The 14,996-nt window shown below is 40.5% G+C and overlaps 2 protein-coding genes and 2 non-coding genes across 4 annotated transcripts; all 4 read right to left on the reverse strand.

The window, feature by feature from the left end:
• Window positions 1–6,251: 6,251 nt before the first annotated feature.
• LOC147484977 (anthocyanidin reductase ((2S)-flavan-3-ol-forming)-like) lies at window positions 6,252–8,895 on the reverse strand. The gene is made up of 5 exons (XM_086571095.1): window positions 8,758–8,895; window positions 8,418–8,564; window positions 7,536–7,736; window positions 7,290–7,447; window positions 6,252–6,396 (listed from the first exon to the last, which is right to left on the reverse strand). Exons 1-5 carry the CDS (start codon window positions 8,893–8,895, stop codon window positions 6,252–6,254), a joined length of 789 nt encoding a protein of 262 aa, XP_086427221.1.
• TRNAF-GAA (transfer RNA phenylalanine (anticodon GAA)) lies at window positions 7,816–7,888 on the reverse strand. Its single transcript has one exon. It is a non-coding gene; the product is annotated as a tRNA-Phe (tRNA).
• Window positions 7,899–7,985, reverse strand: TRNAM-CAU (transfer RNA methionine (anticodon CAU)). Its single transcript is given in 2 exon segments — window positions 7,899–7,934; window positions 7,948–7,985. It is a non-coding gene; the product is annotated as a tRNA-Met (tRNA).
• A 470-nt stretch (window positions 8,896–9,365) lies between the features above and the next one.
• Window positions 9,366–14,611, reverse strand: LOC147484980 (protein STRUBBELIG-RECEPTOR FAMILY 2-like). The gene is given in 18 exon segments (XM_086573260.1): window positions 9,366–9,666; window positions 9,800–9,956; window positions 10,048–10,187; window positions 10,293–10,440; window positions 10,520–10,785; window positions 10,883–10,984; window positions 10,986–11,158; window positions 11,631–11,947; window positions 12,032–12,097; window positions 12,188–12,253; window positions 12,347–12,418; window positions 12,894–12,965; window positions 13,056–13,127; window positions 13,216–13,281; window positions 13,380–13,451; window positions 13,547–13,679; window positions 14,308–14,408; window positions 14,485–14,611. Coding segments are annotated over 17 exon segments (2,199 nt in total). The 5' UTR covers window positions 14,399–14,408; window positions 14,485–14,611; the 3' UTR covers window positions 9,366–9,480.
• Window positions 14,612–14,996: the final 385 nt, after the last annotated feature.

Genomic DNA, 14,996 nt, shown 5'->3' on the forward strand with positions numbered 1-14,996 from the left:
CGGATTCTCGAAGCTCCCAAGTTTCTCACCAATTTCAACAGACTTTTAGACTTCAGTGATTGTTCATCATTCATTTCGCTCTTGATCTCTCCTTCAACTTGCTTCAAATTTCCATCAAGTTGTACAGTTAGGGTCTCCTTGGTCTTAGTAGTACTACTGGTTCTTAGATTTCTCTGTTACCCATTTGTCAGCAGATCGATGCATCCTCTTCTTCTTTTTTATCAATAAAAATGTGGTCATTGATATTCTTGGGATAGGAGAATATTAGTTGAAATAAACATTCTCTTTTGTTTTGAGTCTCTGAGTGTGGAATCAATAAGCCTGAGTCCTACATGTTGGGGATTACACCAATACCAATCGGTTCCCCCACTACACAGATAACTTGTATGAACACACTTCAACTCCAGATGAATCTCAAATATCACAAACTACCTATACTAACATGCCCAACTCGCTAAAAACAACTATTAACAAAGGATAATAATGTAAAGCGGTAAAAGCAAACCACAACACAAAGATTTACCGTGGTTTCGCCAATGATGCCTACTTCCACAAGAGCAGTTCTTAATAAAATGGGAAGGAAGATTACAATCTCTCCTTTCGGTCTCTCACCTTACTAGATCACTCTTATCTCTTTACGAGGGTTGTATCTCCTCGTAAAGGTTCTCTCTCTTTTGTTTTAGTCCGGATTCCAATCTTCCGACTTGTTTTGGTTACGTTAGGTTAGGTTTTCCAAAACCTTGATTTTGGTTTTTATCTTCAAAACCAAATTGGGCGAATCTTGTAGCAAGGGCCCACGAAATTAGACTGAAGCTGGGCGGTGCCACTCCCGGAGCGAAGTCGCTGAAGACTGGAAGCCGAAGGCTGGCGCTGGCCACTTTGGAAGGGGTCGCCTCTATGTTCTTGGAACTCGGCGCTGGCCTCCTCCTGGCCCGGGAGCGGCTTTGACTTCTAGCGATGTCGAAGTTCGCCCGTTTTCGTCGGCTCGGTTTCTCTCCTCATGTGAGGGATAACTCAACAATCTCCCCTCCCGAGCGGTGAGGGGGATACCTCCATGCAATTGCCAAATCAGCGGAGGAGTGTCGCCGCCATTCCGGCAATAGCACAACAAACATCAAACTTACCTTTCGGTAAGACTTTGGTCATCATATCCCGACCCGTTCTTGTCGGTATGGATCTTCTCGATACACAAATGCTTGTCTTCGAAAGTACTTTCTAATCCAATGATAACGCACGTGTATGTGCTTGGATCTAGAATGGCTTCGGATTCTTGCTCAAGTGGATGGTATTTCGACCGTCACATAGAACTACAAACTGTTTCGCTTTAGCCCTAGTTTGTCGAAGAACCTCTTCATCCATAGCAACTCTTTGCAACACTTTCGGTGGCTGCAATGCTTTCGGCTTACGTAGTGGAGAGGGCAACACACTTTTGCAACTTAGATTGCCAAGAAACCGCTCCCCCCGCAAAGTAACCGGATAACCGGAGGTGGACTTCATCGAAAGTCAACATCACCGCCATAATCCGCATCGATTAGCGCTTCAAGTAAGGGCTTACTTCCACCAAAGCACAAACATGATTTGGAAGTGCCTTTGAGATATCTCAATATCCACTTAACACCTTCCCAATGCTCTTTACCCGGATTTGGCAGAAATCGCTTACCACCCCAACGGCGAAAAGTAATATCCGGTCTAGTGCACACCATGGCATACATCAAACCGCCCATCGCGGATGCATAAGGAATCTTTTCCATCCGACCGCTTCATGCTCACCCTTAGGACACATCTCTTTGGTCATGGAACCGCCACCGTTTATTAACCGACCGGCTTCGCTTTTGATCCATGTTGAATCTCTTCAACACCTTACCAATGTAGCTTTCTTGAGAAAGCCACAACTTCCCACTCTTTTCGTCACGAAGTGATCCCGATCCCAAGTATCGCTTTGCTTGACCCAAATCCTTCATCTCAAAGGACTTACTCAAGTCTTTCTTCAACTTTGGATATCTTGTTGATGTTTGGGCCAACTATCAACATATCATCCACATACAAAGAATAGCACAATGAAATCTCCATCACGGAAATCTCTCGAACAAACGCGACAATGATCGGAAGCGGACTTCTTGTATCCTTGCTTCACCATAAAGGAGTCAAACTTTATGTACCACCTGTCTCGGTGCTTGCTTCAACCCATACAAGCTCTTTATCACTTGCATACTAGGTGCTCCTTGCCTTTGACCTCAAACCCCTCGGGTGGTCCATGTAGACATCTTCTTCAAGGTCTCCATGAAGAAAAGTCGTCTTGACATCTAGTTTGCTCAACCTCTAGGTTCATACTTTGCGGCCATACCCAATACCACCCCGGATAGAAGTCATCTTCACTACTGGAGAGAAAATCTCATCAAAATCAATTCCTTTCCTTTGACCGAATCCTTCACAACAAAGGCGAAGCTTTGTGCCTTGGGTGAGGATTGTTCTCCCATGCTTGACTTTGTATATCCACTTATTCTTGAGAACTTTTCTCCCGTGGGTTTCTCAACTAACTCATAAGTGTGATTCTTATGCAAAGAATCCATCTCGTCATCATGGCCTTCAACCACTTTTCTTTGTCGTACCTTCAAGTGCCTCTTGATAGTACATAGGTTCTCCACCATCCGATAGTAGCACGCACGTATGTGGTGGATACCTGGTTGAAGCTAGTCTCTCTGTCGGACCTCCCTGCCCCATCTGGCCGGTGCCTCGGAGGATGCACTTCGCTTGCTCGGTGGTGGTTCATGCATCTCATCATCGCATCTTCTATACCAATAGGTTCTATCCCATCATGAAGCAATAGGATTCTCATCATGAGCTTCAAACTCATGGTTTCTCAGCATTCTCAATGCCTTACGCGACGTTCCACGGTAGGAACTTCGGTTCTCAATCAACAAGATCATTGGTGAAAGCTTGTAGCTTCTCACCCTCCTCAAAGTCCGCTATGGTTTGGTCTTCCAGAACACAACATCTCGACTTCGGATTACCTTCTTGTTAATCGGATCATAGAGTTTGTAACCAAACTTTTCATCTCCATAACCGGAAAAATGCACCGCTTGGCTTTGTCATCAAGCTTGAATCTCTCATCCTTCGGAATATGCACAAATGCACGCACCCAAATACCACTCAAGTATCCATAATCAACATCTCGGCCCGACCATACTCTCACGGATAATCACTATTCGGAGGCTTTCTTTTGGTGACAGGTTGATCACATGCACGGTCAGACGATTGCTTCTACCCAAGAGCTTCTAGGTAGCTTAGAGTGAGATAGCATGCATCTTATCCTCTCTACAATGGTGCGGTTCATTTCTCTCGCTATTCCATTCTCATTGCGGTGTCTTGGGAACGGTGCGCTTTCATGGCCGAATCCCATGACTCTAGCAATACTCTTCAAATGGCCCAATGTACTCACCCCCATTATCCGAAATGAATACACTTCAACAACTTCCGGTCTCTCTTTCCACCATGTTGTGGAATTTCTCAAACACGCCAAGTACTTCATCCTTGGTCTTCGGACTATAGGCCCATATCTTTCTTGACGATCATCAATGAATGTCAAGAAGTAACTTAAGCTCCCCGGTGAGACTTCACTCTCATAGGACCACATAAGTCTCGGTGCACTAGTTCAAGGACGGTGTCCTTTTCGTGAGACGGGGAATCTTTGGAAAGACACCCCGTGTTGCTTTCCTACCAAACAATGAGTACATGTATTTAAATGTGTACATTTAATGTCCGGCATGGCCTTTTGCTTAGCAAGAACTTCCATCCCTTTTATGCCCATGTGACCACGGTCTCGGCTTGTGCCAGTTCGGATGAAGCTTCTTCTTACGCGATTCGCTTCGCTTTACACAAACTAGCCCGTGTTTTGTAAAGAGAGCAAGTTTTTCTTTCCTCCCGCTACAATGGAACCTCCCGGTGGGTTCCATACCCCGCTACCAAACGAGTTTACAAAGCCATCGTCATCTAATTTCCCACCCGAAATTAGGCTTAAACGCATGTCGTGGGGACATGTCTTACATCCTTGAAGTGTCAAGGTGTAGCCGACATTGGTTTCTATATGAACATCTCCAATGCCTATAATCTTGAGACTCCATCATGTTACCCATCCTCACTTCACCATATTCACCATACCGTAGGTAGTGAAGAATCCCATCGCGGGTGTGACGTGATAGGATGCTCCCTCAGTATCTATCACCCACTCAGTATCGACATGAGGTACTAAGGCAAAGACACACCACAACCGACTGATTACCGCACTAGGTCGCCGACTAGTGCGGTGTAGTATCTCCGCCTGTGTTTCCGTTCCTTTGCACCATGTCTTCATGTACGATTTGTTCTTCTCATCCCTCTTCAAAGGTGTTCGCGACTCATATCCGAAGTGGCCTTTTGTGGCACAATAGTAACATTGCCTCTCCGCCTTAGAGTTCTAGCTTCACCCCTAGATTTACTTACGTCATCACCTCTAGAACGAGATGGTTTTCGCCGACCTCTCCCCCTTTCTCGAAGAAGAGGACCTTCGAGTGAGAGGAGGCGCTCCTTGCACTCCTTCTAGTCTCCTCATTCAACAAAGACGCGTGGTAGCCATCTCCATGGTAACAATTCCATCCTTGGTCGCTCCATGTAGAGAAACTGCTAATGTCTCCCAACTTTCGGGTAGAGAGCCTAATAGAAACAAAGCCTCAACTTCGTCTCCCAAATTGATCTTCATCAAATGCATCTGATTGATGATATTCTGTACTTCATTAAGATGCTCAGACATTGAAGAAGAACCTTTGGTACCGTTCGCGGTTCCGCAAACTTCTTTAACGACTAGCACTTTGTTTCCACCCGACTTCCTCTCATAAAGGTCTTCGAAGTTTCTTCCATGATCAAGGCCGTAGTCTCTTGGGCCACATGGTGAAAGACACGCCGCCAATCCACCGGGTCGAATGTATCCAATCGCTTTACGTCAAGCTTTTTCCACTCAAATTTCATCGATTTTTTCGGTTTTACTCCCTCATTCTCAATGGAAGTGCCAAGTCCTGCAAGATAGCAAGTCTTCCATCTTGGCTTTCCGGATGGTGTAGTTCTTCCTATTCGGACTCATCATAATGAAAGTGTTCGCGGAATGGTCCATCTCTACAAGTTATTTAACCTCAAATCTTCTCTGAATTTCACAAACACCTTTCCGACCAAGATTCGGATAACACCCTTAAAGCTATTCTAACCAAGGCTCGATACCACTTGTTGGGGATTACACCAATACCAATCGGTTCCCCACTACCACGGATAACTTGTATGAACACACTTCAACTCGGATGAATCTCAAATATCACAAACTACCTATACTAACATGCCCAACTCGCTAAACAACTATTAACAACGGATAATAATGTAAAGCAAGTAAAAGCAAACCACAACACAAAGATTTTACCGTGGTTCGCCAATGATGCCTACTTCCACAAGAGCCGGTTCTTAATAAAATGGGAAGGAAGATTACAATCTCTCCTTTTGGGTCTCTCACCTTACTAGATCACTCTTATCTCTTTCTGAGGGTTGTATCTCTCGTAAAGGTTCTCTCTCTTTTGTTTTTAGTCCGGATTCCAATCCTTTCGACTTGTTTTGGTTCTGTTAGGTTAGGTTTTTTCCAAAACCTTGATTTTGGTTTTATCTTCAAAACCAAATTCAAGCGTAATGTAGCAAGGGCCCACGAATTGGACTGGCGAAGTCGCTACGAAGACTGGAAGCCGGGAGGCTGGCGCACTATTTGAGCTGGTCGCCCTATGTTATTGGAACTCGAGCTGGGCGCCCTCCTCTGGCCTGGCGCCGCTTTGACTCTCAAGCGATGTCGAAGTTAAGCCGTTCTGTCGGCTCCAGTTCTCTCCTCATGTGAGGGATAACTCCAACACTACATGGTGGTTATTCCTGAAGTATTGGAAATATTCATATCCCAAATCAGTAATACTGTTCTGTACCCCGCAAGACCATCAGTAAGTTATATAATTTTATCAGATAACACAAAACCACCATTTTCTTTGTAACCTCCGAAGACTCGATCTACATAAAATGGTGGATAACTGCATACGTTTGGAAAATATATTAAAAACCCCAAGATAAACATACAGAATATGTATATATATATATATTGATAGTGGTACTGTAGTCACTGATATGCAACCACTTTTGGTCATACTAATAGACAACATAGATACATCCAGTGGAAGATGCTTTTCATTGAAGTCTCTTCACTCTTGCAGTGGCCCAACTTTCTTGAAATACTCAACAGATTGGTCGTAAATTTCTTCAATGCCATACTTGAAACTGAAGCCTTCGTTAGTAAGCTTCTCTGAGGAGAGAATCAACTTTGCGTTTGCAGAAAAATCTCCAAAGCTGCAGAATATCACAATTTAGACAATGATAATGAAATGATACTACTGCAATCTCACACTAGAGAAACTACAAACAAGCCAAAAGTGAGCCTGAACTTTTCACTCAGCACACTGTGACTGTGTATGTCAATCAAGCCGAATCATTGCCTAATGTTGGAATCACTTAACCAATTGATCACTTGCTTTGCTTCAGACAGTTAACTAAAGAATGTGATGCACATTTCCAGGCGTGTTTCAGTGTTTTATATGTTTGGACCAATAATGAAGTAAACAGTACGGTTTCCCATAACCTGGTTAGTCAAGATAGGTACCAATATTGGTTGAATTGGCCGGAAGGTTCATATAAGTTTGCGTTCAATGAACTTGTTTTCATTTATTTTGTATGAATAAATGTTCAAATAAATGGATGTTCTATGGAAAGTAGCTTACTCAGTAGGAACTTTGTATTGTGGATATCTTTTGTTCAGAAACTTTGCAAGCTCAGGAAAACTGGTATTGATGGGAGAACAAATATATTGACCTGAAGCTGATTCCTCCTCTGCTAGAAAGATGTGTGCTCTAACGCTCTAACAACATCCTCAACGTGTGACAATGAGATTGAGCCAGAGAGAATTTGCATCCCTTTCAAACCATTTATCAGAAATTCGTTTCTTGCAATATCAATCATTCGAATAGAGAACAATGTCGTTTTAATTTCAGAATTTGTTTCCTCAGAATTTTTGAACTACTTATTTTCTTATCAAGGTTATCCTATGTAAATCCATTGAAATAGTAATGCTCGATCAGCTACTTAACTGGACATGTTAGATATTCGTATTTGTGCATTTGATAGAGTTAAACTGCAAAAAGGAAATCATATATGAGCACACAAGTCTACTGGATTGGAATGCAGACCTGTTCAATGACATGGCCAGGCAGATGCTACTGGGGACATTAGGAGTGATAGATGGACCTGCCATTAGTGAAGGGATAACAGTGATAAGGTCTATCTTGTTTTCTTCAGCATATTTCCAAGCTTTCTTCTCTGCCAGTGTCTTTGAAGCTGCATATCCCTGCAAATGCCATACTCATAAAATGCACTTCTTGTGAAAACATTGTAACAATCATCATGGGCAAAATGCATTGCATGCTTTTACATACCCAAGTAGGTGGCTTCTCAGAATATAAATACTCAACATCAGTCCAGCACTCTTCATCCATTACCAGATTAGTGCTGTTCAGCTTGTTAATTGACGCAGCAGCTGCCGACAATGTCACTACAACCCGCTTCACTGTCTGCGCTTTCGTGCATGCCTTCAAAATATCTAGCGTCCCTTGAATTGCCGGTTTGATCATGTCCTTCTGCTCTCATAATAAAGAAACTATAAAATAACTCCTGAAAATAACTCTTTTTTTTCCCAAAAAAAAGTCAAAACAAAAATGCGGTGAGCGTGGATCGAACACGCGACCTTCAGATCTTCAGTCTGACGCTCTCCCAACTGAGCTATCCCCGCAAACTGGGAATGGGGTGAGAGAGGCTCGAACTCTCGACCTCAGGATCACTCAATGTAGCTATGAGACCTACGCGCTAGCCAACTGCGCCACCACCCCTTTGTGCCTTCTATCAAACTTTTTCCCACACAACAATATGATGAATGATTGTGTTGGCTCACATGTCACATGTTGATTAACCTTGAAATGGCCTCCTTAATCCCTGAGCTCTTATGTCCTTTTTTTGTATGAAAAAAATATAGTTCTAGACTTCTAGGGGAAAATGCCTTATGTCCTTTGTTATGCCATTGTTCGTCTAAACCAGTTAGGGGATAATTGATGGTCTTAGTATTGAAACAAGATTTTAACGTTATGTACGTTTATTAAGGGCAATAGTCCCTAATAAGGCAATTTCCTAGCAAAGTAGGTAAAACTTTTGGGTGATGATATCTAGTGGGGGGGTAATATCTTCTTGTAGTTCGTTATCACTAAATAAATCATTTGTATGAGCAAATAAATCATTTGGTATCATCTTGGATCTGTGTCAATTACCTCAGGATCCTCAGAAGCAAAGTCAACTGGTGTGGCAGTGTGGAACACACTGTGGCATCCCATAACTGCCTCTTCAAATCTCCCTTCATCAGTTAAATCTGCTCGGTAAATTTTTAGCTCACCCAAATTGTGCCATATAAAGTTCATCTGGTCCATATTGGATGAGAATATACTTAAACCACAATAGTAGCAACAAAAATAATGGCATGCGAAGCAAGGATTAATGGCTCTCGGGCCTTTGGTGTTATTAAAACACCAAATGTGAATGATCACTAAATATCATTCGAATGTCATTGTTCATATATGTTTCTTTCTACATGTAATGCAAGATCAGATCAACCAACAAACCTAGGTCTCTAGCAGTAGTGTTGACAGCATAACCTTTTTGCAGCAATTGCTTAATGAGCAAAGAAGCCATATATCCATTACCTCCAGTCACACACGCCTTCAACTTCTTATCAATTGCTTTATTATCCATGTTATTGCTCGATTTACAAAGGGGACAAAACTGAGTTATTATATACACCCTCTATCTTGTCCTACGGAAAATTTGTGAGCCTGCATTCTTAGTTTGGCCTTCCTAGTTCTAGTTTTAATTTGACCAAACATAGCCTCTAGTTTTAGTTTCATTAAGTTGGGCCTCCCTTGTTTTCTCTACCAAACCTGCAAAGCTCATCATTAAACCAAAAGCTTCTCCTTCACGGAAATACTCAGGGCGTGAACTTAAGGGTCGAAAATGTGGCTTCTGTCGTATTGAACGGAATGCTTCCAGGAAGAGTTGGGTCGGTGGAAAATGATTTTTAGGATGATAAAACGTGTCACCACATGTAAACAGCAATAAGGATAGTTTGGTAGTTTTACATTCACAGGGGTAGTAAGAGTCATTTAAGAAAAATATTTGATTTGGTAGTTAGGATGATGCAAAAATGGAGATGTGAATATACAGAGTCACTCAAGAAAGGATCAAATGTAATTAACAGTTTTGTTGTCCAACAGAGAACTACAAAATTATATTGACATGACACTGCCATTGAACAAACAAACGGTGAAACAGATTGTTTTCTCACAAAAATTGTTGTACATTCGCAGAGGCATAGCTAGTAACAGGAGAGGATATGAAGCGAGTATTAGTTGTTTGAAGAGACAAATCAAAGGACTCCCCTTCAATGGCATCTGCCGAACTCCTATCGTTCAGGAGCTCAAGAGATTCCACAATCTCGGACATTGTTGGCCTGAACTCTGGCTCAGTCTGTTGGCATTGCAGAGACAAAATATCATATGCATGTTGATATGCTAATTTCTGAACAATATTACAAAGTAATGCAACTGAATGCATATCTGAAATACATATAAAAGGTGTTTGAATGTTTGATTGACCTCACCTGAATACAGAGAGAGACAATGTCAGCAAACCGAGAGAGGGACCTGGAGGAGAACATTGGTCTAGTTGTTGGATCAACCATCGCTTCTAAACATTTGTAATCATGAAGACGAGATGATGCCCATTTCACCAGAGACTGCTCCTGTCTTGGTCGTGAACTATATTGAAAGAAAATAGCAAAACACGATCACTAAAACAGAACAAAAACAAGTTCACATGTAACTTAGGGGGGTGAGAAGGCCAAGACACCTGTCAAATGGTTTCCTTCCTGTTAGAAGCTCCAAAAGCAACACACCGAAGGCATAGATATCACTCTTCAGTTGATCTACTCCGGGTTGGCTGTTTTCTGGAGCAGTGTAGCCCGTGCAACTAATAGCCAGCTCAGAAGCCTGCGGTGCAAACATATGCTAATCACTGAGATGGGCAAGCTTATATACAGCCTTTTATTTTGTTTACAACTTGATTAGGATATGATTTCTGTTCAAATTGCTTACCTTAAGCTTAACACTATTGCTTGTGAGAGACCTCAAAACAGCTAGCCCACAGTCGCAGAGACGAGGCATAAGCTGACTATCAAGTAAGATATTAGCAGCCTTTAAATTGCAGTGGGCCACAGGTGGCAAGCAGTTTGAATGCAAATATCTGTACAGCACAAATTTTCCATTAAATCAAAAAAAAAAAAAAAAAAAAAAAGACAACTAACAGCATTAGCATTACTTACTCCAACCCTCGGGCTATGGAAAGGGCGATCCTTATGCGTGCAATCCAGGTAAGACGATCATGTACATTGAAATGTAGTGCATCTTCAAGTGACCAATTCCTGACGTACTCATACACAAGAAGATGCTGCCCATGTTCCACACAGTATCCGACAAGTGTTACAATATTGGGATGTCTCAGGCGTGCAACATTAGAAATCACATCCAAGAATTGTTCCTCTTCATGGATAGATAGTGCTACTGTATTGATATTCTTCACAGCTAAAATCTGTTAAGAAAACCACAGAAAGAGCTTGCTTAATTATCACGTTTTACTTGAAAAAATATATTACTTATTTACAATAAGTTTAATCATCAGATCATACTTGGCCATCTGGAAACCCTGCTTTGAAAACAGAACCGAGTGATCCCTCTCCAAGAAGGTGATCCTCGCTGAAACTGTTTGTAGCTGATTGCAGCTCTGCAACCGGTATAAGTTTTAGCAGTCACCAGGTTTCTGGATCTCCTTGTAAAATGTACTCTTTTATTCGAGTTTCCAGCTGTGCAATGGCGAACAGAGGGTGGACTCCTCAGAGCAAGCATGGGAGGAGACATATTAGGCAAGCTTTCTGGAATATCGTCTGGAATGTCAAAGGCATAATCTGTAATAAACCGGAGAAGCAACAGAAGTAAGAGAACATCTGTAATATTTTGTAATAGGTATTTACTGCTGAGAAAAGAAGGTCAAACGGCCCCAGTCGAGTACACAATTATTATTTACTAAAGACTAATACATCATATAGTATTTTCTGTTCAAACACATTGGCGTTATAACAGATGGAAGTCTGCTCATAATTATATTGTAAGTAGAAAAGATGACATGGAACAGTATGAACACAGAGTATCAATTATCAATTGCTTCCCTACTTCGAGAACATGGTAATATACCAAAACATTAGGTTATAGAATGGTACAGAATCAAGGTCATGTTCCAAAAAAACTTAGACTTATCAGGTTTTCTGGCGAAGCAGGTAAATGGTATTAATTAACCATCTAAGAACCATACAGTGATTCAACCAGGAAAATGTATGCGATGTAAAGTATTTATCATAGCAAAATGGCTGGAACACCCACCATACGTTGTACTGACTGGTAACGAATTCCCATCACCTTCCACGTTGTGCATTTTATATTCTCTTGATCGTTTTATACGGATTGCAATAATAATTGCTGCACAGATCGCCACTAAAGCTACTCCAACAACGGTAAAAGCTATTCCTGCAGGGTTCCTTCTATGCCTGTGTTCACTTATGCCACGAGAGGGATAACTCTCAATGGCATTTGCTTCGGTAGCTGGTGGGCTGTTGATATTCTGGTCACTTGGGATAGTGTCTCGTGGAAATTCCCAAGGAGGATAATCTCCTCCTATTTGGAATGCATTCTCCCCAATCCTAACATAAAGTAAATTGTAGTCAGTGCAACTGGATGAGTAGTAATTCAGATACGATAAGTTGAAAGCAAGTTTCGCATCTTACCATAGATTTGGCACATGTTGAAATTGCGTTGGAATAACACCACTAAAGCTATTGTTTTGGATGTTACTGACAAATACAACACATTTTGAGTCAGAAATTTAATAGAAGCACCGACAGTGGGTAGTAAAATGCAGTGTATTTTCGTGTAGCACATACAGATCAATAAGGTGGAGGTTCGCTAGGAAAATAACAGAGCCAGTGAATTCGTTATTCTGCAAGTACCTGCAATACTGTCCACAGTAAGAACCAGAAATACAAACACTACAATAATGCCTCGTTAAAGGAACTAATTAGTTATTGGTATAAGTAACTCACAAGCCAGTGAGATTCGTTAAATTCTGAAATGAGCTAGGGAGATCTCCAGTGAAACTGTTGTATGACAGATCCCTGAAATGAGATAGCAATAAATTAAGCTAGTATGAATAACTGCTCACTTGTAAATATGGAAGAGATAGATGGAACAAAGCGACATATAAAATGTAAAAGGCCCAAAACTGGTAGTAATGGACTACCTGAAATGGCAGACATAGACCTAAGCTCGATAATTAACTTATGTAGGACTACTTTAAATACATTAATCAGCAGCTCCTAAGACCTTGTGATCCAAAATTTCTAACTGACAGTAAAACATCTACCTGTAAATATTATTTGAAAGTTTTTTATATATAATATATTCCCAAACATAGATATCACAGACGTGAAAAGAGAGTATAAAAAAGAATGAGAATACACAGCTCAAATGACACTTAGCCAATACAAACACCAAGGAAACATGCAAGTCTTTCAAACAATTTATTAATGCTTTTTACGCAAACTATTCAAGTTCGTCTATGAGCAAAAAATAAGACATAAAACTTCATACATTCGTTTTAGATTCTGCAAACCAGTGAATATATTGCCAATTGGCCCAGACAAGGAATTGTGGCTGATATTCCTGTGCACAAACAACAGAAATTGTGACTTGGGTGTTCACAAACTAAAACATATATGCGATATATCTAAACATTAAGGATTAATAACTCACAGATGATGCAGATGTTTCATGAATGATAAGGAGTCTGGTATGTTCACGGTGAAATTGTTGCAAGAAAAATCTCTGCATTTGTGTAGACATTAGTTAGTTTTAGTATCAAAAGTCTCAATTTATACGGGACAGAATCACTGAAAAGTCAACGTAAACTTACAATTGTGTCGCATTGGGAGGTAAGAAGTAAGGTATTCCACCCTGTATGTGGTTGGAGCTAACATCCCTATATATAGAAAATCCAGAGATAGACAAATATAATTATCTGTACAACTTAGGATCCACTCAAAGTTAATTTTGAAAGATTCTGGTGAAGACACTTACAGCTGCTTTAAACTTAATAGATTGCCAAGTAGCCCACCAAGGTATCCACCAATGTCAAGTCCACTAAGCTGACTGGTTTCGGAAGAGATGAGGAAGTATGAGTTCAAATTATCAGCAAAAAGAGATGAAAGGCACACTCGAAAACACAGAGAGGGGTTATAAATTACACGTATATAATAGAAGACCCAGAACATGATATTCCTTTCCATGGCTCCTCACAAGGATCACCTCCATCCGATTTCCACCCTATTAGCTGTGAAGGGTAATTCAAAGTCTTGTACAGATCTTGAACAGCTGCAACTGCAAGAAGTTCACGTGTAGAAATAAATTTTACGGAATTTCAAAAACAGCTTTTGTCATTCTAAGTGTATAACATAACAATACAATAGTTCCGTAATGGCTAACATTTTAACCGAAACTAAAAAAAAATGCACATTTTCGTCATTTTCATTTAGAAGATAAAATGGTTAATTCCCAATTACATTCCCAGTTCCAGAAATTCAATCCAAATTAAGTCTAGTAGCAAACTTCAAGATCAACTGCACAAATGCACTACAGACCCGAGTTTGGACCATTTTCATTTAGAATATCAAATGGATTATCCCCAATCAAATTCCAGCCAGTTCCACAAAGCTATTGCAACTGTTTCATGTTTAAAGTAATCAAGATCTCAAAACTAAGTCTAATTGCAAATTACAAAGCTCATAACTACTCAAGATAGCAAGACAAACTGCACAGATGCAAAAAACCGAACCGATTTTGGTAATTTTTCCAAGTAAAAGATCAGCTGGCTCATGATTAAGTAGCCAAACACACCCAATATCACAGAACTCAATCTAATTGCAAAAAATCAAAGATCAAATATACTAAAGATAGCGATCAAGAACAAGATGAAATAAAAAGCAAGAAACATAAAATTAAAGATTACCATCAAGTGGATCCGTTGTAGCGTAAGTAGTTGAAGAACAGAACAACACTAACAAGAAAAACGAAGCAGTCCAAATACACCGTTTCTCCATCTTCCTTCTCCTGAAAAATGAAAACAATCATTAAAACAATGAATCAAAGTGATTATTTTGACGAAATTAGGGTTTTGTTTTTTAACCTTTTAAGCTCTAGTCTTTTTTTTCTTTCTTTCAGAGAGAGAGAGAGAGAGAATTTGAGGTTGTGTTTTTTTTTGGGGAGTGGAGTGTGTGAGAGAGTATATATATACTTGAAGGCGGGAAAACACATTTGGTGTGACACGTCGGATGAAAACGGTTATTTTGTTAGAGCATTTCCCAATGCAGGTGGGTTTGTGAATTTATTCACTTATTTTTTGTTCAAAACCTTTGATTAATACAAAAGGTGAATATGGTGGTGAAACTTTCAACAGAAATAGTGGCTGAGTTGTAAACTTGGGTCTCGTGTGTTTTTTTTTAAAAAATGAGTTTTTTTTAACGGACGGAATGTTTCATTCATTGTCACCAAATATGATACGGGTTTAAAACGGTGTACTTGAAAAAAACTTAGTTTTTTAAAACAGAGCGTCTTTTAAATGCGGCCCTATCAACAAAACCAATATCATGGCGAATATGGCTAATTTCGAGACTCTCGGTGTATTACGAAAGCACCGTC

Source organism: Coptis chinensis, chromosome 7 (assembly GCF_015680905.1).
Source record: "Coptis chinensis isolate HL-2020 chromosome 7, ASM1568090v1, whole genome shotgun sequence".
In the NCBI taxonomy this organism is placed as follows: Eukaryota; Viridiplantae; Streptophyta; class Magnoliopsida; order Ranunculales; family Ranunculaceae; genus Coptis; species Coptis chinensis.

Excerpts from the sequence above, each read along its gene's own strand:
- LOC147484977 (XM_086571095.1), bottom strand. The coding sequence starts at position 8,895 with ATGGATAATAAAGCAATTGATAAGAAGTTGAAGGCGTGTGTGACTGGA. Across the intron at positions 8,565-8,757 it reads CTAGAGACCTAGGTTTGTTG|ATGAACTTTATATGGCACAA; the intron begins GTTGATCTGATC and ends AATATGGACCAG. Across the intron at positions 6,397-7,289 it reads CTGGCCATGTCATTGAACAG|CTTTGGAGATTTTTCTGCAA; the intron begins GTCTGCATTCCA and ends GATATTCTGCAG.